We start from the raw sequence: 19,895 nt of genomic DNA on the forward strand, positions 1-19,895 counted from the left end.
TACTCTTTCCTGATAAAGAGACCCTTTTTGGTTTAGTTGCTGTATGTCACTTCTCACTAGCATATTTCTGCCACCAGTGCATGTTGCTCACCCTGCTCAACATGTACCACCTGAAAGAGGGGTGAGGAGGCAACAAGGTTACAGGTGGTGTACCTACAATGACCACAAAGGCAGCAGGGTAATTTTGCACTACAGTGACCTTTGTACAAACAGCCTATTGAACCACAGTAACACAGCCAAAGAACTATGAGCAGAAGTCTTTAAAACAGTGCAGTTACCCGAAGAAAACGTAAGATCCGACTCCAGTTCATTCAGTTTTTTCAGAAGCTCTGTATTGATCTTTTCTAGTTCTTTTTCTTGTTTGTCACCATTCTTCCCATCACTGTGATAGTTGTACCTTCAAACCAAGCCACAAGAAAGTAACTGCACTTTGCAGTACACACAAAAACATGCACACACTGAGCACATTTCTACACGTTTTAACAACCCAGAATCTCGGAACATGGGAGCTTGGCTCTACAAGTTAATTGGCATTTGTCATCAGAGGGTTTGGGGTGCTGCAAACCTAACATACAGCTTTCTAGGTAATGTGTTCATTACACTAGGAACAGCTTGACTATACAGAATCCTTCCCAGATGACTGTATCAGAGGATCAGAACGGACACCTGAAGGGTTTTCTGAAGTGGTTATTCAGAGAATCCTGTAACAGATGACAGCACACGTGCTGCTTGGCTACACACAGCATGCTGCACCGGTGTGTTACGGATCCATCTCACAGATCCACGTGCTGCCTCTCCAAGGTGACAGCTGTTGTCCTAATTTTGTTGTAACAGCTCCTCAGATTTTCTTTGAGAAGAAATTACAAAGATAAAAATCAAACAACTTTTAAAAAGCACCCAAAGGCTTCACCTGGGTGCAAAGGCAGATGCTGCTCAGCAAACAATAGACCTGAATCAGCACTGAAGAGCCCACGTGTTCCACTCTGTTAGTGCACAGTCCATCCGAACACAGAACAAAATAATGAAGCAAGCTTACCTTACAACACCCAGTCCTGGCCAGCTGAGGTCTTCAATGTACAACAAGCCTACTGTTCTTCTCACTTCTTGCTCAAATTCCTCTCTCAGTTGCAGTGTACTTGTCAGAACTGGTATCTTCATTTTTAAGCAGTCTACTAACTGATCAACATCTTGTATTTCGGTTCCTAAAACTGAAGAGCTGATGTGTTAGTGTGTGGGGCCTCACAGAGATGTCTGAATTAGGTAAAGAAGTCACTCTGTAAGTCAACCATACCTTACAGGTAGTATTGAAATATCTTGATGTATGTAACAGTGGTTTTTCTTCAGTTATCTGACAAATCCTAAGCTCTCTTAGTTTTGATGTAATAAAAAGTTAAAGCTAACGAAAAGGATTTTCTGATGTACAAATTGATAAGGACAATACCCTTTTTCCTCATGTCAGTAGCTAGCATCAGAAAAGTTCCTCTTCCCACAGCCAAACAGATCACTAATTAGCTTCCATGCTGGTTTAAAACAAAGCATCATTTTCTTTGAAACGTCTCCTGGGCACACCAGGATCCTCTCACTCAGCGTCCAGTGCTCTGATAGCCTGAGCCACTCACCCCACACGTGCTAAAGGGAGATACCATGAATCAACCTGACCCCTGCAAGTTGATCTGTGCGGCTAAATGAAGTATGTACACAGTGCTGGCTTAAACATGGAATTTAACACACTTTCTAAGCCAGATTTTTAGTCACAACCTCCCTCCATAATAATAATATCAACACCACCACCACAGTTATAGAAAGATAAGTCTAGCAACCCCTAGAGGTTTAGTAAATAATGAAGTGAATATATTTTGAACACAAGCACCATTTCAGTGTTGAAATGCTTGAGTAGAAAGGTCAAGCATCTTGGGAGAGAAGGAAAGGTAGAGATGCTTTATCCTTCCTGTTTCCTTTCTAACTGTAGTGAGGCAGTGTCACCCACAACAGCTGAGCTACCCACAGCTGAATGATGAAGCCAAGACAGTCCTAAGAAAACCCTCACCATAGGAGAACACACTAAAGAGTCTCTTGAGCATCTGCTTTTACACCAGGAGATTGCTGTACAATTCTGCAGCAAGTCCCTGTTTTGACAAGTGGCTGAATGTTACCTGCAGAGGTCATCAGTGGGCTAAACCGCACACACGTGCCTTCATCTTCCAGTTCCACCACATCGACTCCGCTGGCAGGAACCAGCTGTGCCAGCTGCTCTCCTACCTGTGGGCAGCGGCACAGTTAAACACACACAGCAGGGAGTCACCTCCTGCAGCCACCCACCCTGCCCACGGCTCAGGGCAACCACAGCTCAAGTTTCCTGCAATGCTCAAAAGCACTTCTGGTGCCAACACAGCTGGTGGTGGTACAACATGCACTGAAAATACTGAAACCTCAGCATGAGCTGCAAGTCCCACAAGTAAGGAAGTTCTGCAGAATTTTCCCTGTCATTAAATATGGCAATTGATCCAAACTTGTGGTGCTCAGTTCTCTGCAAACACAGCTTTGCAGAATGAATTCTCTGAAGATCTGGAAAAGAAAGACTGTCTATTGCTGAACACAGAGTCATTGTCAATAAAGTCTCAAGCTGATTAAAGAGCTCTGAAGTTTTCACATATTCCCACAAGACCCAAGCAAAAAAACCCAAACATCCACTACCACCATCTTCAGATGCAGTAATAATTCCACTATCAATTACATGTAAATCATCACAAATGTGAAAGCAACTTTGCTCCAGAGCAAACTCATCTTTAAATCCCAGATGCCCAGTCGTTTGGAAAGAATATCAGGTCAAAAATAACTATCCAACTAGTCTACCAAAGGTTTTATAATTACTGATGAACTCCTGGAAGCATTCCACTGTCACTTTTTTCCCCCCTAAAGACAAAAGGCATCCATTCTTACCCACTGATTGAAAGCGTCATAAACGTGTCTTTCGTTGCTTATGATGGGGTGCTGAATAGTTGAGGCCTGTGCAGCATGTGAGGTTTGGTCTGAATCCAAAGACACAAGAATCACAGAAGTGGATTTTATTTACTTAATTAAACAAAAGGCAACCTAAAATCCAGATACAAGACAGTTACCTTTCCCAGGTGCTGGGAAATCACATCTACACAATGTACTGGACATAACCAGATCCAGCAGGACGTATTGTTTTTTAAAGGTATGTTGAACACAGCAAATAGTAGAAGTGAAACAGAGCTGATGTGCTACCTTTAAAAAGAACCAGTAAAATACTTCTCTCCATTTCAAGGTATGGAAATAAAGCCCAGGTTTTCACAAAGCAAAATCCTGTCACAGCAGGCTGCAATGTTTGACTTGATGCATTCAGCTACCTTTTTATTCAAGCTGTAATGGTTACTGTTTTGAACCACACCAAAGTGATATTAAGGATTTAAGAGGCCATGATACACACACAACATGCAGAAATGACCAAACATCTTACACACAACCATAACAACGACTTCTCCCCAGTAAAGCTTTTCCAATAAATGCATCAACGTCCAAAGCAATTCACCAAGTCACCTGATCTGGATGGTTTACTCTGTGAGTGCAACCACTGAGGAGCTTAAAACCAAACCCAGTCCTCCCCCATGCCCAACACAAACAATCCACAGGCAATGAAAACCAATTAAAGCCTTCTGGCAGCCTTTTGCCTCACTGCAGCCACACACACCCTCACCCTCAGTGTGCACATACAAACTGCACAACAATATCCTCTGATGTAACAGAGGACAAATCCACTCATGTAACTGGGAGGACAAAAATCCCCTTTCTTGGAGAGCATGTCTAGAAGGACACTCTGCTCAGCCCACATGTTGCGTGGCTAGTGTATACCCATGACAGTCCTTCCACAGCTCTTTCTGAGTGCTCTGCTGTTTTTACAACTACTGCAAACAGGAAGGGGAATCAGTAAAACAGAGGGAAGTGGTTCTTGCAACTAGCCACTAAAGTTTAAAGGGAACAGAAAGCCTGAACAAAACCAAGGAAGATCTTGCCCCATCAGCACACTCACAGCTTACAGCTTATGAGAGACTTCCATCATCTCTCTCAAGATCAAAACCACATGCAAATCTCTCCTCACTCAAGAAGGCAGATAATGACTGGTTGTAAAAATTTCAAACTCTGCAGGGTTATCTAAAAATACAGGCTCACACATGTGGATTCTGGCACTAGATTCCAAACACCATTCAGCAGCTGTTTACAAGCATGTTGCACAAGAGAAACGCGCTATGGAACTTTCACCTAACCACATTCATCTGGCCAGTTAGTAGTTCAAGAAACTAAAAAGAGAGGAGGTTTTGATAGTGTTTTTAAATAAATCACATACCTCTATTTGAATACTCCTGGAAGAACTTGAAAACCACCACTGGTGAACTCAGTTCATCTTCAACCTTTAAAAAAGGAAGAAAAAAACCCAGACATTTTTTCTCATGCAACACTGTGTGAAAGTGCTGAGACTGCTGAGCAAAGCTCATCATTCTGGGTTGGCAGCAGTAGCAATGTTCACACTGCCTCAGTATTAGCAGTTAACTCTAGGAATGTAAACAGCCACAGCTGTAAACACAGGAAAGTCAGTCCCTATTCAGTTAAAGCAGAATTGTATTGATTTCAGGTGTGCACAACTAACATTCCAGCATTATTAAGCAAGAAACCTCATATAAAGCAAATACACTGAACTATTTAATACAAGTATTTTCAGATATTGACATGAAAAAAAACCCCACAAAGTTATAATTGAGCTTGTTTGGGGGACAGGAGAAATGGACTGGGCACCTCCTAGAGGCAATCTGATGCTGCATTTTTGGGACTGTGAAATGTAGGATTTGTTTAAGTGGAAGGGAGAAGTACTACAAGTCACTTGAACTCTCAAGGCCACTAATAGTCCTGGAAAAGCAATTTTTACTGAAATGGCTGTTGTCACCCAGAATGATCCACAAATTATTTATTGCCTCAGAAAACTAAGCTGAGGACGTTTGCAATACATCAAGTGTCAGTTCAAATTGGGGGGCAAGGGGGAGTAAAAGCACCTGACCTTGCTGAACAGGACATCTCACAGAAACTGAATTTGGAGTGGATACATTAGATGTCATTTCTAAAACTCTCATCTGGGTTAATTTTTGCACACGGTTTCACAGGATTCACAACATCATCTCAACAGCTGGGTAAGATGCAGCCAGAATGTATTAGAGGCTTATGGAAACTGCTTTCAGAAATGTATTACTGCACAAATCCATGTTTTAAGGGGAATTCAATGAACCTCTGGGAACAATTTCTGGATGTTGCTCTGTCAGTTCCACTGAGCACACAAGTACACAGCCACACAACAGATACAATCTAGCATAACCAAGCCACACAATTTCATTGAACACCAGAACTTAATTAGCAACTTAATTCCAAGTTTTAAACCAGTAGCCAGGATTTAAGTAATATTTTAAAACACTGGGTTTTTAATTGAAGTTATTCTTATCATTTAACAAGCAAAGACTAAGCTATCAAACCAAAGCCAAACGTTGACTGTACCGAAGTTTTAATGAAATCCAGGTTTTTCAAGTTTTCCAGCAACCTTTGACTCTACAAGGTCACAGCAGAAGGGAGACAAAAGAAACAAACAAATGTAGTTTTAGAAATTGAATGTTATTCTGAAAAACATTACATAGTCATTACCACCAGTTCCATTTCTGAACAAACCCCTCGAACCCCCCCCCCAGTTCTACTTTGTAAAGTTACAGTGTTCTGGAACTAAAAAAAAGTCTCAAAAAGATTTTTAAAATACTTTTAATTTTAAAATTTCACCTTAAATTCAGTTTTACATCTTTAAAATATTTTCATTAAAAGAAAACCTTGGTGTAGTTGTTGACAGAGTCCCAGAGCCATTACAGTTCTGCTGACTGACTAAAGCACAGTGTGCAGCAGAAGAGTTAACCTTCTCCAAGCTCCCACACCAAGTGGTTATGGTGGCTTTTAAATTATTTGCCTTAGAAGAGATGTCCTTACACTGTGGTTTAAGACTATTAATGGACTATTACAAAAGCCAAGATCAATCTTGGATGCTACAAAACCTTAATGACTACTGATACTTTTAAGGTCTTTCATGCCAATAGCTTCTTCAGTAACCATCACCAAAACTTTCCATTACTGTTCTGCCTTCTTTGAATCTTTTATAAGTGTTTTAACTTTAAGGAAAACTATTTTGCATATAAACAATGAAGGTTTTAACTGAGCCATTACAATGGACCTTAAATTTTACTAGGGTAAGGACTCAGATTCAAAACCAGTGCACTTGTCACTGTATCTGAAGAAATGTTTTGAAGTCCTTTTTATGAGGCATTTATAATGTACAATTACTTTAAATCAATATGATGCCAAATAAGGAAGTCTTTCTCTGAACACCTTTTGAGAAATACAGTTAAAATAGAGACGTGACAGGAAAAAATGATTGTTACTTCACTGCTTAGAAAGAACAAATATTATGTAATGACAATTAAAAAACCTGTTAGTACCCACAATGTAACAGTAAAGCACATCCCTTCCCCAAATACTGTGCTCTGCCTTCATAATTTGTAACACAACATGAACCAATATACTGTCCACAGCCACAGTATTTTTAGTTTATCCCTCTGCAATCCGTCCCAGCAATCAAAAGGATGCATCAACAGCTATTATGAAAACATTCCCAAGTGCAATGGTGATCTGTGATAGCCACCTGGATATTCCTTGTACTACCATTGCCATTTGAGCTTTGTTTCTGCTTGGAGACTCAAATTGTATAGTTCTACGGTAAGGATTCTTAAGAACAGTCTCCAACTCATACTCAAAGCAGCAAAGTGTCCATAAACAATGTGCCAACAAGCTGTTGCTTACTAGTTGTGAGGCATGCTTAATCCTCTCCACAATCCCATCGTGGCCCAGGTACTGCAGGGAGAGCCACAGTGGCAGTGCCCGGAGCTTCTCTACGGGCTGGCTCGATGTCAGCCCAGCTGCTAAGGACTACAGAGGAAGAGAAACACAAGCCACCATTAACCTCTCACCAACAATTCCATTTTCACCAGCTTATGGGATATCTCACAGCTTGAACAGGGGAGCTTTTGCAAATTGTAATTTAGATGCTTATGAAGAACAAGACACTTCACAATCAGAATTAATGTTTCAAGATCTTGAGAATAACGTCTGAGAAGCTGAACATACCAAAGATGGATCCTCATGCCTGTAAAGTGTCACTGCAGGTACAGCTGGGAGACCCAGCCAGGAGCCCAGGGTAAGAGTCATGCTGTCACATTTTGTAGCAGCCTGAAGTGTATTACAATAAGCAGAATATAAGCCATCTATATTTCTTTTAATTAGATCATGACCTTAACATCTAGAGCACATTATTAAGTTTGTAGATACAGTAAAACGTACCAGTACAGAAGAGGAGACATAACCCAAAGCCAAAGTTGCCAAATTCACGCTAGAAAAAGAAAGTGGGTTTGTAACTATATTAAATATATATTAAGAGATGGCATTTTCATTTCAGGTTAAATATTTCATGTTGATGTGTAAAGGGAGGTAATTTTTGTTCCTATATTTCTCATTAACAATGCAGTAGATGTTGCTCCTTGGTGTAACTCAAAAGTAAGAATCCTTTTCAGTCTAAAAAAGTTTCAGCCTTTGGGGAAATGATTCCCTCAAGTGTTACCCGTAATTCAGTATCAATTTGGTATCAGAAATAACCAGTATACAAATATAACACTACACAATGAAATACCAGCAGAAACAGTCCCTAGTCCAGTCTCTTAAGCCACTAGGGGCTTCATTAACATCATCTAGACTCCTGGAATTTCTTTTCCTCTGGGCTTAATCCTCCTCCCAGGTTTGTTGCATGTTGCATTTGCAGTGGTTTTCTTACTTATAATCATTAATTATTCCTGTATATGTGAAACAATTTGTGTCTCACACAGTGACAAAATTATAACCTCATAAAACACTTGGTATGACTAAAAATGAAGATGGTCCTACAGCTCTCTACTAGCTGGTCAGCTGTCATCTTGTGTGCTGTCCATTAGTTAGACTTTTTAATGAATATGGTTATACAGAAATAAATGTCAAGTTTCATACCCTTCTACATGGAGCCACATATTATACTGCTCACAGAGTTCCTTCAGGCGGCCAAGTTTATCTGTGTGCCCAGCACCTGGTGTTCCTTTGTGGGAAAAGAAAAAAGGCAACGACAAAGGCTCAGCATTCAAACTAGGACTCTACAGAAAAAGACCTCTTGCACTGTTGTCAAAACAGGAGCAAGAAAGAGGGTGTTCAAAAAGAGCCCTCTACACGATATTCATATCTGGTTCATTGTGACTTATGAGCAATTGGAATTGTAGACAAAAAAGAAAGGTACCTGTTCTGACTGACAAGATATGTTAAAAATATGTAGAAAATTAGATGTCCTAGGCACTAAGATTCAGCAGCCTCAGATAACAAATGCAGACATTAACATATCGAAAGTATGACCTGAACTAAAGGGAATAAACCAAGATTGACATCTGCAAGTAATAGTCCATTCATACTTACAACAAATTTTGTTCATGAGCCACTGTTTGACAAGAAAAATATAATCCTTAAAGCTAAAGTTGAGAGCACATCCATCAAACAATTCCAAAGTGTTACTGTGAAACTGAGTTTCAACAAAAGACTTAGAGCCACTAAAATAAGTTCTAGTCACATCAACTGGCATAAGCAGAAGTGTAGCAGCACAATTCAACTTTGAATCAGTTAAATAAAAACTTCTCTAGACAGGTAATTATTGTGTGGTCATTAAGCTATTTCCTAATATATCTTGACATACAACCACTAAGCTGTTTCATTTTTATTTTGGATTTTATATTCATGAAATAGGGTGTTTTTTTGTTATTGTTTGTCCATAGCACTTACCAGCATTGGCCACAAGCAACAAAGGCAGTTTTCCAGACTCAACATCATCTTTAATCACTCTGTCCAGCAAAGCAACATCCTGTTATCAATAAGAAGAAAAGATAGGTATTTATAAATGTCTGTCAAACAATACAGAATTCTTTCTGCTGCACTGGAAAAAAGAAGAGGGAAAACAGATAGCATTCTGAAGTTTTGGAAGACATTCTTCATGTTTTTGTTTGTAGCTTGCAGTTTCTTCTTCTCAAAGGCAAAGGTCAGATAAAGCAGTTGTGAAAAATACACCACATTGTAAATGTACCTCTGACCACAAAGCACCTTAGTATAGGCCATTAAAAACATCTTGCAAACGACAAGGTGAAGATATAAGCTGGTGGGTTTTTAGATTTGAATCTACGTGCAGCTATAACAGAGAAGGCTTAAGAGTTGAAAAAGAAAGCACACGAATAAGTGTTGCCTAACAACATACTTGAAGTTCATTCAATGAGGCTTTTAACAAGAAAACAAACAAAAAAATCTAGAAGAGCTGTTAAGGAAGACAAACTTACCATTTGGTGCTGAGATCCAAACATAGTGTTACAAGGCACACGGCACATGCACGAAAGGGGTAACCCCAGCTGCAATAACAACGATGCAGTTTCAGCAACCCAGACATCCTCATTGCAAGCAGTCACAGAAATACAGAGTGGCAGCAAAACCACTAAACATGACAGTAAAAACCCTAGATGTTACATTACAAAGTGAGTTTCTTGCCAAAACTTACAAGCAAATGAATAGCAGAGAAAAGAAAGCATCAGAGAAATTAGAGAAAACCAGAGTCAACTTTTGGTTCACATGTCAACTGCCTTCAGACTTCCTGATGAGACACCCCTGCCTCATACAACAGCCTGAACTCAGTTCTCTTTTCCTTGGCAATCCCAGCAGTTATTACACCCTATAAGCAAATGGATGCTTTGTGCATGGGCCATATTCCACTGGAGGTTTACAGTCCCTTCACTGCTGGGCAGACCACACTCTGCCTGCTTTGATGATAATCAGCTGACTGACTACTCATGCTGGTAAGTCTGAAGTTCTTTTGGTATGGAAGTAAATTCCAGATCACTTTTGTATCATTAACACGAGGGGGAGCTGGGGAATCAAGGTCTCTAAAGTTTTGATCTTCAACTCAGAAGACAAGTGAAATGCAGTTGATCATCCTCATCACTGAACAGAAAATCCAGTACATTAAGAGAACTACAGTTACAGACTAATTTGGTTTTATCCTCTGACTTAACAGAAACTGAATGGGTGTTTGATTACCCAGTTGCAATGATCTGCTCTGCAATACACATTGCTGCTCAAAATCTAAGATAAAACATTCTCGCTTTTAAGTGCAATGATCACCTAATGTGGACAGGGTTCCTTACAAACAAAAGAAAAGGCAGCACTGTTATTAGCAGAATCTACTCTGTACTCAGAAAAAAAAAGCTCTTGAAAACACTGACTCCTCGCAGTATCTCTTACATCACAAAGTTTCAGTCAATAACTACACGCAACACTTGGCTCACCAAAGACACCAACTTATTACAATCAACATTTCCCACCTTCTTTCCAAGTCATTTTGGCCAAGACAAGTTCCATCTAGATACCATTTTATTTCTCTGCAGTCTACATTTTGAATCAGATGGTGATACCTCTGCCTGCCTTCTCCAAGGACTTGAAAAACAAAGACCCTAAGAACTTGACTCTTCATTTCAACACATGTTAAGTCTGGAAAATACCACCAGTGCAGTGAATGTTAGGAATGTAACAGGAGAGTCTGTATATGGCCTCAATTAGCTTACTTAAATCTACAAATATTCATGTAAATAAATACTTGGCAGAAAACATTATGTTTGAAACATAATTAGGAAAAGTTTGGCTTTTTTAAAGTGCTGGGCTGGGGAGGTAATCTTGCTACTCTAAACAAGAAATGGGATCAGCACAGCATACTTCCTCCTCCTTAACTGTTTCCCATTGACAAAAAAGATAATGCTGATTGAAAATAAGAGTATAGGGACAGCATTCAGTATAAATTTTGCAGTAACTAAGTGTCTGGAAACCCAGTATGTTTGGGCACAGGACTTTTTCACTATGACCAACTGCTTATGCAAAGCACAGTGCAGCCTAGAAACAATCCCTCATTTAAACCAAAGGCAGCTGGCATGTAAGATCCATTCACTGGGAATATTCAGAAAATGTCTCTTCCTCCCACAGGATCCTTGTTGCAGAACACACACTGTAAATGTAATTTTAAATAATTTCTCTGGAAAAAGTACTTTCAATTTAAGCATTCAGTCCACAGCAGCTCCTGACATTAGCCCCAGCATGGACGTTGCTTCCTTTGCCTAAGCTTTATCGTTATGCTGGAAATGGCAATGAATAGAGCAATACCCACACAGTGTGTCACATCTTTGTAGCTTGCATCAAAATATTTGGCTGGCATCAAAGTATGGTTTCATTAGAGATTCCTTTCCCCTGCCACCCCCTGTTGTGTTGCTGTTTAGTCACATTGCTGCTCTTCTACTATGAGGAATAAAATGTTTCAAAAATCACCAAAGTTAGCTTTTCCTAAAGTCAACTTTTTTTGAGGTCCAAGCTCAGTTCTCATTCCTCATAATTCCCCCTTGCACAATGTTTCACCAAGCAGGCATTCCATCTTAAGTCTTAGAAATATATGTAATTTTATAATCCATAAAGATATGGCAAAGAAGCAGCAAGGAAGGCAAAGAAGAGACAGGATGACAGGAATCTACTGCTGAGGAACACTGATGAAGCGTGTGTGGAAGAAACAGGAGAGCTGCAGAGAGAGCCTGCTCAGCTTGTTTGGGAATAGCACGTGTTCACTCAGCATAGTGGCACTGAGAAAAATCACAAAGCAGCTTCACTTCTAACACTGGAAGTTCCAGGCAGACATATGGACCTAAAGGAAAACTTTCACTGATCCCAAGCAACTAACAAGACTGCTGCCAGTAGTACTACAGGCCCATGCTGTACTGCAAGTACCAGCCTCTTGCAGAAAGAGTCTCAATATATTTTAAAACTCTCAATTTCAAGTATGCAATATGAAGCCAGGCAGGTTCTAATTGCAGCTAAAATCCCAACTGACTCACTTTACCTGATTGCAGAGAGCTTGGCCCAAGCCTGTTCTAGCTGCAGAACTAATGTATATGACGGGCTGCTTAGTATAGAGCACGTTAAATCCTTCTATTGTATAATCCTCATAGCGTGTGTGAATAACAAGTCGACAGATCTTTAGAAGACCTTCACGATCATCTTCATGATAATATGCTGATCCATTTTCATACCTGCAACAAAAGACAAGTAAATAAAAACAACATGAACAATAGCCAGTATAGTGACTAAAATAACACTGACCAGCAAAGGAGCTCAAGAGGACAAAAAAAATGATAAAAACCCTTGTATTTTCCTGCAATAGAGGCAAACTTCCATGAGACAGATCGGGATGAAAATGAGGGAAGATGAAGGAAGCATAGTCATTTAGACTTGCAGATAAGGAACCTCAACAAGGGCAAGTGCAGAGTCCTGTATCTGGGGAGGAACAACCCCATGCACCAATTTACCTGTTGGAGAGCAACTCTGCAGAGAGAGACCTGGGAGTCCTGGCTGACAATAAACTAACCATGAGCCAGCAATGTGACCTCGTGGCCAAGGCCAATGGCATCCTGGGATGCATCAAGAAGAGTGTGGGAAGCAGGTGGAGGGAGGTTCTGCTCCCCCTCTGCTCTGCCCTGCTGAGGCCTCATCTGGAGTCCTGTGTCCAGTTCTCGGCTCCCCAGCTCAAGAGGGATAGGGGAGTACTGGAGAGAGTCCAGCACAGGGACATTAAGATGATCAGGGGACTGGAGCATCTTCCTTATGAGGAAAGGCTGTGGGAACTGGGGCTGTTTAGTCTGGAGGAGACTGAGGGGGGAGGTCTCATTAATACTTACAAGTATTTAAAAGGTGTATGTCAAGGGGATGGAGTGACACTGTTTTCTGTAGTGTCCAGTGATAGGACAAAAGCTGGAACACAAAAAGTTCCACTTAAGGAAAATCTTCTTTACTGTTGAGGTGAGGGAGCCCTGGCACAGGCTGCCCTGGGAGGGTGTGGAGTCTCCTTCTCTGGAGGTTTTCAAAATCCATCTGGATATTCCCGTGTGACCTGACCTACGTGGACGTGCTTGAGTAGGGAGATGGACCAGATAACCATTACGGGTCCCTTCCAACCCCTACTGTTCTATGATTCCACAATAAACAAGAAAAAATATCTGGGTTCCTAAGGACTGCCTTTATAGAATTCAAAACCTTGCTCACCAAGAGCAATGTAGCAGAAGAAACACACAAAAGTCTTCATCTGGTTTTAATAGACACATAAATTCTGGACTGTTAATTTTCAAGAGAATGCAACCTGACACTCTTTAAGTCAGTAATACTGGAATGAGACCCATGCAGTGAGGTAAACAGGCAGAAACTTGCAAATTTTATTATGAAATCACAAACCAAGATATTTTGTAACATCCAAAATTACTGATGTCATTTGTATTTCAGAGAATTTGAAAATAAGACCACCATTTAGTACAACCTATTCAACACCCTGTTTTAAGTACATGAGTTACATAAATCAAATATCTTTTCCCCAGGAATGTTTTAATGATTTTATGGCTATTTTGCCTTCAATCTGATTTATTAGGCATGTTTCCTTGGGGATCACAGCAGGGTGTGTCTGCTCTTCCACCACCTTTTTTAACCTGAGATCTGCATATTAATGCTTGTAGCCAGGAAATAAGAGGAAAGGAACTGAAGAAGAGATAAGGTATGAGCAGTCCACATTGAGGGTGATCCTTCAGGTATCTTCACTATAGAAACAGCAACAGTGAAAGTAGCAGCTATGTCAATTTATGATGCAACTTGTAAGCCAGATATTTCTTGTAGCACTTTTGTACCACGTGCAAGTGAGTGGTCTTGCACAATTTAAGTGGCATTTATCAGCAAATTTACACAGAGGCCCTGAAACATCTTCAGTCATCACAATCAGATGCACAAATACTGCTGAGTATTCCAGAGTTAAACTCCAGAATGATCCACCTGCAAACAGTTATTTCACCCTAACACAACAGTTGATCTAACATGGGCAATGGGAAACTCCTTCAGCTTTGTTCATAGCCACATAAAATGTCAAGAAGCGTGAAGCATTTCAGAGCATGGTATTTGTTCAATGTCACACAACTTTAGGGACCACAGTGCGATAGATCCACAGCATTACCCACAAAATGACAACATTTGATTCAAAAGACAAGTATTTCTTGTTGCTTTTCTTTTTTTCTAGGTTTAAAAACATCCCTGACACACTCTCTGTATACACAGACATACATCAAAACAGCTGCGTTACCTGCAACTTGTCAATATTGTCATTGCACAAGGTTTCAACATCTTCAAGTCAGAGAATCACTGACTTCATGAAATAATGCTCATAGAGGTGAACCCATCAATGTAAGAAGAAATTCTTGGTACTTCTAACAATTAACATTTGTGTTAACTTAGTTATATTTTTACTGTTTCATCTTGCACTGTGCTAAAAAGAAAATAGATGTAGAATCTCTTCTTCAGTAACACTGGCATGACTTTCGAAGTGATACCATATCAGCAAAGTGAGGAAGAGGTTGGGGTTCTTTCTTTTGCTTCAAGAAACAAAAAGGACTTTCCAATCAGTGAATCCCCCCCACTCCAACACCCCTACACAGCTGATTTCCATTCTTTTTCCTCATACAGTTGATTTCCATTCTTCTCACACAGAACAGTTTAATATCTATACTAGAGGATCAAACAGGCATTGATGAAAGATTTTACTGTGCTGTAAATTTCAGTAGTGGCACCTACCATACTGGCTCCAGAAGGAGCAAAGAAGTTAACTGAAAACATCTTTTAAAAACACGAAGTAGCCCAAGCCTCACAAACATAGCACATGCCTCAAGAAACAACTGAGTTACACATTTGAACGTCTGTACCTGTAATCTGGGCCTTAGCTCCATCACATAGCCTCTATAATAGGTTTTTATGGCAACCATGTTATGTTCAACAAGCAGTCTTTTTTTAAATTATCTGATGTGTTTCAGAGCTGTTTGTTATAGAGTGGTTTCTTTTGTTGACATCCTTACTCCAGTCACCCATATTTTCAAACAATTTTTACTACCTAGTCATACCTGCTATTGGCAGTGACTCACCTGAAAAGCCTGCAGAGCCAGAGAGTAGTATCAGAAAGGATCCTTGTTGTAAGTTTTCTCAGTCTTTCCCTGTCCAGCACTGAGATGTAAGCAGCCAAACTGTGTCCCAGTAGAGCCATGTGACCCTGTTCACCAACATTTTGAAGCCTGCAAGCCAGAACAGAGTAACAGCCAACTATCACGAGCACAGCAGAAATGTTAGGTTTGTGTGTCTTTACTGCAATGGCAGAATTTGTTGACCTGCAGTTTTAAATATTTAGCAGAGAAGTACAAGTACCCCAGAGTCAGTTCCTTGCCATTGTGTATTACATAGTAAAATGCCAGTGGAGACAAAAACCCCTGCACTTCACTTGGCCTCAATTTAGTAATGAGTAACAAAAGGTTTACACTTTCAAGAAAGCTCTTCCTATATAGTGAGGTTAAAGTTGCCTCCAAAAAGTTACCTGGTTGCACAATATTGTCACACTCAAATGTGTAAGTTCTATAATAATCAGAATATAACAAAATCAGGTATCTCCCACATAGAGTAATTCCTCTTGGCTTTACCTGTAGGCCTGTGATGTCTCCTCTTCATCCTCTCCATGCATTAGGTTCTGAACCAACTGAAGTATGCTCACCATATCCTGGCCACTGATGTATCAGGCAGAGGGAAACAAAAATCACATTAAAACAAAAAAGGTAAATACCAGCATGTAATGAAGAGGCCATTTGGGGCACTGCATGATAAGATATTAAGACAACACTGTACTTTTATGGGATGCTGAGTATAGCAGTGAAACTAGTTCCTTGCTCTCAGAAAAACAGCTGATGGAGATGAGGTTGCTGACTCAACTCAAACCCCTACTTAATTGCAATAGGACACTTCAGTAAGTATGAATTCAGATTCTGAATTGCAGAATCTGAAAATCTACACGGAAAAGTTTGCCTTGACAGCATTTAACTGCTTATTGCTACACAGCAAAGTAGGGTAATAACCAAGGATCCAAATTGCTCTTTCTGTGATCCAGCTTCAGCTCAGAAACTGAGCACTTCTCTTAACCAGTTATCTACAAACATTAGTTTCTGGCAAACAAAAGCTCCGTTAGACTTCTGACATGATGCATTCTAACATGGTACAAGTGGAAAAGATCCACATATATGCTTGTATAATGTCAACTAAATCTTACAGCAGTGTAAGAACTCACAGTGACAGTTGAAATTGTTTCTTATTCTTAGAAAAGCTAATTCAGCATCTCCATTCAGAAACAAGTTTAGTTTATGCACACAAAAGATTTAAGTAGATCTTGGCAATACTTTCTGAAGTGCTAGCTTGGGCTCCTGCAGGATGGTCTTCCAAAGAGGCTACAACCAACTGAAATCTTAATTTTAAAGTACAATCATCTTACCTGCCTTATGCACAAGAGCTCTCCATACAATTTCTTAAGACAGCTATGCTGAAAAGGTGGGGATTTTTTGGTTTGGGTTTGTGGTTTTGCATTGGGTTTTTTAATGTTTTCTACCTTTTCAGTCTCAGTTGTTTGGTTTGGGTTTTTTTTTTATCCATGTGTTTTAATGAATCTTTACTCTATAGCACAAGTTGATCTGTATTTCAGTCTCAATCCCAGCTGTATACACCAATACTTCATTAGATTCCAACAGCTGAAAATGTCAGTCACAATGGACAAGTCACCTGTTATGTTTTTCCTACATGAGTATGGAAATAGTTGATACGATGACAATCTTTTGCCCCCAGTGTGAGAATGGAAAAAGTTGACAGAAAGCTTGGCAAATGGTCATGTTTGCATTAACATGGAAATTGCTTGGGAAAAAGAAACATGTAATATGTATTTCAGAGATTCTAAAAGTAAAAAGCATCTAAAATTTGTTGTTGCCTACCTGCCTTGGAGTGGTCCAGGAATATCCTTCCGTGCATACTTCTTTTCATTTTCCTCCTCTACTTTTCTAAGTTAAAGATACAAGAATAAACTATGTATTTAGCTTGTGGTTTATAACATCAAATATGTAGTTGACTTTGACTTCCAGAAATACATACTGATGTGTCTGCAATCTATTTCACTGACAGTGGTTTCATAAATAAATCAGATGAGACCAATACAAATGTTTAGCTCGGACTGAATTAAAGATTTCCTAACTTTTGTGGTTTTAGTTCTTCAACAGAAAATGTCAAACTTACAGAAGAGTCTCACACCGAGAGGACTTTAAAGTTATTTGCACATTAATAAGAAAAAAGTCTAACATATCTGAAAAAATAGACTTGCTCTGAAAGTTACAGAACAGGCATAAAAATATCAACACTTGTTTTACAAATGACATCATTTGAGAAACAAGGGTCGTTTGTGTAGGTGTATATGTGTAAGCTTCAGAGTGACAGTATGACCTTGAACTACCAGGAAAATGAGTTTGTTCCTGCTTAATGACAGCAACATTAATAATTCTTCCCTTAGCACAAACAGCTACTGTTTTGTAGTTGTTGTTCTTTGCACATACCTTTGATTGTCTTCTAGCATCTTCATTGCTTCATTCAGATTCTTCCCCATTTCTGCCAGAGTAGGGTCAACCATCTTTCAGGAAAAAAGACATAATAACTTTTAACAACAAAAATCCCACTTATCTTACTACTGTCTCCGCAACATTCTCAATACAAATCCATGCATCAGCCAGATTCTTTTAATTAGTCTGTCTGTACTCATTTAAAAATAACCATATGCTGAATATCTTGAACTCGAAATAACCAAAATGAGAACATACTACTAACTCAAAATAACCCAAAGCTCAATTGTGATGTGGATTTTATTATTGATAAATACAATTTTTTTTCTCAACGACAGTCAGAATGTTTTCTGATGAGTAAGGAAAGCAAGAGCATCAGAAGGCAAGAGGGATTTGAAAAGAGCATGGTGTTCAAGTGCTTATATTATAACACTTCAGCTAAAAAACTCAGGATGTGACACCAGCCCAACTGCATTATTTTTTTCTTTTTCATAACCCTTCTGCCTCAGCAATAAAACTTCAACTATTCCCCGAAATGTAAAAATTCACATGTGGCCCTATCCGAAGGGAGAGAGAGAGAGATCTACCACCAAAACAAAAACACGTAAGGGACACCTTAATCTATCTACTTAATCCAGATATTCCTGTAAATCTGTTTCTAGTACCGAGTTTTAACCAAATTTTAAGCTTAACTTATGAGAGAGATGCCCTTTAATTAGACAAAGAGTAAAACTGACCTGCAGCAAGCAGCCTAAGAAAACCTGATAGGCAGAAAAGACTTTTCTTCCAGTAGCTGCAGCCCTCTAGCTACACAAAACAGGTCAAAAACCCTGATCTCACTGCTGAAATGAGGTAACAACAGACACCTGTTCAAGAGCCTGTCAGATGAGTAAGTAGTACTTTCCAAAGAACTGCTTTTGCTTTGAAGACATCTTTTTATGAACTTTAACTCAAGCTTGGCAGAAGCTTGACACTGACACAAGATCTGGACAGAAAGATTTATCTGTTTGAGGATTAGATGCCATCTAGAAGGTTCCAGAGAATATGACAATTGGCAAATCATCTGGCAAAGTCTGATTTACCTATGGTGATTGATATTAAACTGAAGTTAAAGATACCCCAATATGAAGATTGAAGGTAACACCACGGAAAAGACCCATCACATCAGACAGCAAAACCCCCTAAGATACTCAGGTGACTCTATTACAGAGCCTCTTCTCCCTTCCTCTGTATGCTAAATGCACTGTAAGCATAGTCTTCATAAATTCAACAGCAACCCTGTTTTCAAGGGGCAGACCCACATACCAAAGCCTCTAGTAGTTAACCCTTCAGACTGCTGCTATGGTTGGTGAGTGGTAAGGGGAGGAGTGGTGCGTGTTTAAAGAGATTAATAATACAAAATTAGTTGAAATATTAAACTGCCACTATCCACACTGCAGGGGTAAAATAGCTTATCTGCTGTAATATTTGAGAAACAGTATTCCTCAAGGCCTGCACACACTTTCCATCACTACTGATGGAAATGCATGCAACACGTTGTTCATGCAGATGCAGACACAAAAGCAATTTAATCACAGAAGGTAGTAAGATTAATTTACATGAGGATTTACACTATTTTCTGACTGATCAAGAAAAAACAAAATCTGAGAGTTACCATAAGTTCAAAGACTATTTTTACCAAAATATTTAGAGATTTAACTCATTATAGCAAGTGGTAGATGGCTGAAAGAATCAGTACCCAGGCATGGTCACACTGGATTAATGCAAGATCTATAGCTCTCTGTATTCTGTTGCTTTAGAAGTGGCCAGTAACAAATGTTTGGACGAAGAACAAAACAACAGTGCAAATATTCAGTAATATTTTCCCACAAGAACTCCCAGCATTTAACACTAAGTGGGTTTTCACACTTCTACAAGGTCCACTGGCTATGAGTGCCACATCATAATTAAGCACTGCCTGAAAAAGCAGTACAAATAACAAAAAGTTCAAGACCTCATCACAGAGATTAAAAAAATACAGACACTGCAAGTATTTGATACTCAGCATACTGTATATAGCTAGAAGAAAAAAACTAGATATGATCATTTGCAATATTTCCATACATTTTTCAGTGGTTTCCAGAGTTGCAGCACAACAAAGACACTCTGAAAAGAAAGCTTACTTTAAAAAAAGAGTCGCTGTTAGCTCTTAAGGGAGGAACTGACTAGACATTATTGACT

General features: G+C 39.5%; 1 protein-coding gene across 1 annotated transcript in view; it reads right to left on the minus strand.

Moving 5' to 3' along the window:
- PDXDC1 (pyridoxal dependent decarboxylase domain containing 1) overlaps positions 1-19,895 on the minus strand; it is a 31,696-nt gene that overhangs the window by 6,363 nt on the left and 5,438 nt on the right. Inside the window, exons 2-18 of the mRNA XM_061991742.1 lie at positions 17,673-17,746; positions 17,061-17,126; positions 15,732-15,815; positions 15,186-15,332; positions 12,080-12,269; positions 9,492-9,560; positions 8,947-9,025; positions 8,134-8,218; positions 7,438-7,486; positions 7,225-7,326; positions 6,901-7,026; positions 5,560-5,610; positions 4,367-4,430; positions 2,941-3,029; positions 2,154-2,259; positions 1,037-1,208; positions 279-397 (exon numbers count right to left, since the gene is read on the minus strand). Coding sequence (XP_061847726.1) covers positions 279-397; positions 1,037-1,208; positions 2,154-2,259; positions 2,941-3,029; positions 4,367-4,430; positions 5,560-5,610; positions 6,901-7,026; positions 7,225-7,326; positions 7,438-7,486; positions 8,134-8,218; positions 8,947-9,025; positions 9,492-9,560; positions 12,080-12,269; positions 15,186-15,332; positions 15,732-15,815; positions 17,061-17,126; positions 17,673-17,746 — 1,672 coding nt within the window. The remainder of the gene's footprint in view (positions 1-278; positions 398-1,036; positions 1,209-2,153; positions 2,260-2,940; positions 3,030-4,366; positions 4,431-5,559; positions 5,611-6,900; positions 7,027-7,224; positions 7,327-7,437; positions 7,487-8,133; positions 8,219-8,946; positions 9,026-9,491; positions 9,561-12,079; positions 12,270-15,185; positions 15,333-15,731; positions 15,816-17,060; positions 17,127-17,672; positions 17,747-19,895) is intronic.

The sequence above is a fragment of the Colius striatus genome, chromosome 3 (genome assembly GCF_028858725.1).
Source record: "Colius striatus isolate bColStr4 chromosome 3, bColStr4.1.hap1, whole genome shotgun sequence".
NCBI classification, from domain to species: domain Eukaryota; kingdom Metazoa; phylum Chordata; class Aves; order Coliiformes; family Coliidae; genus Colius; species Colius striatus.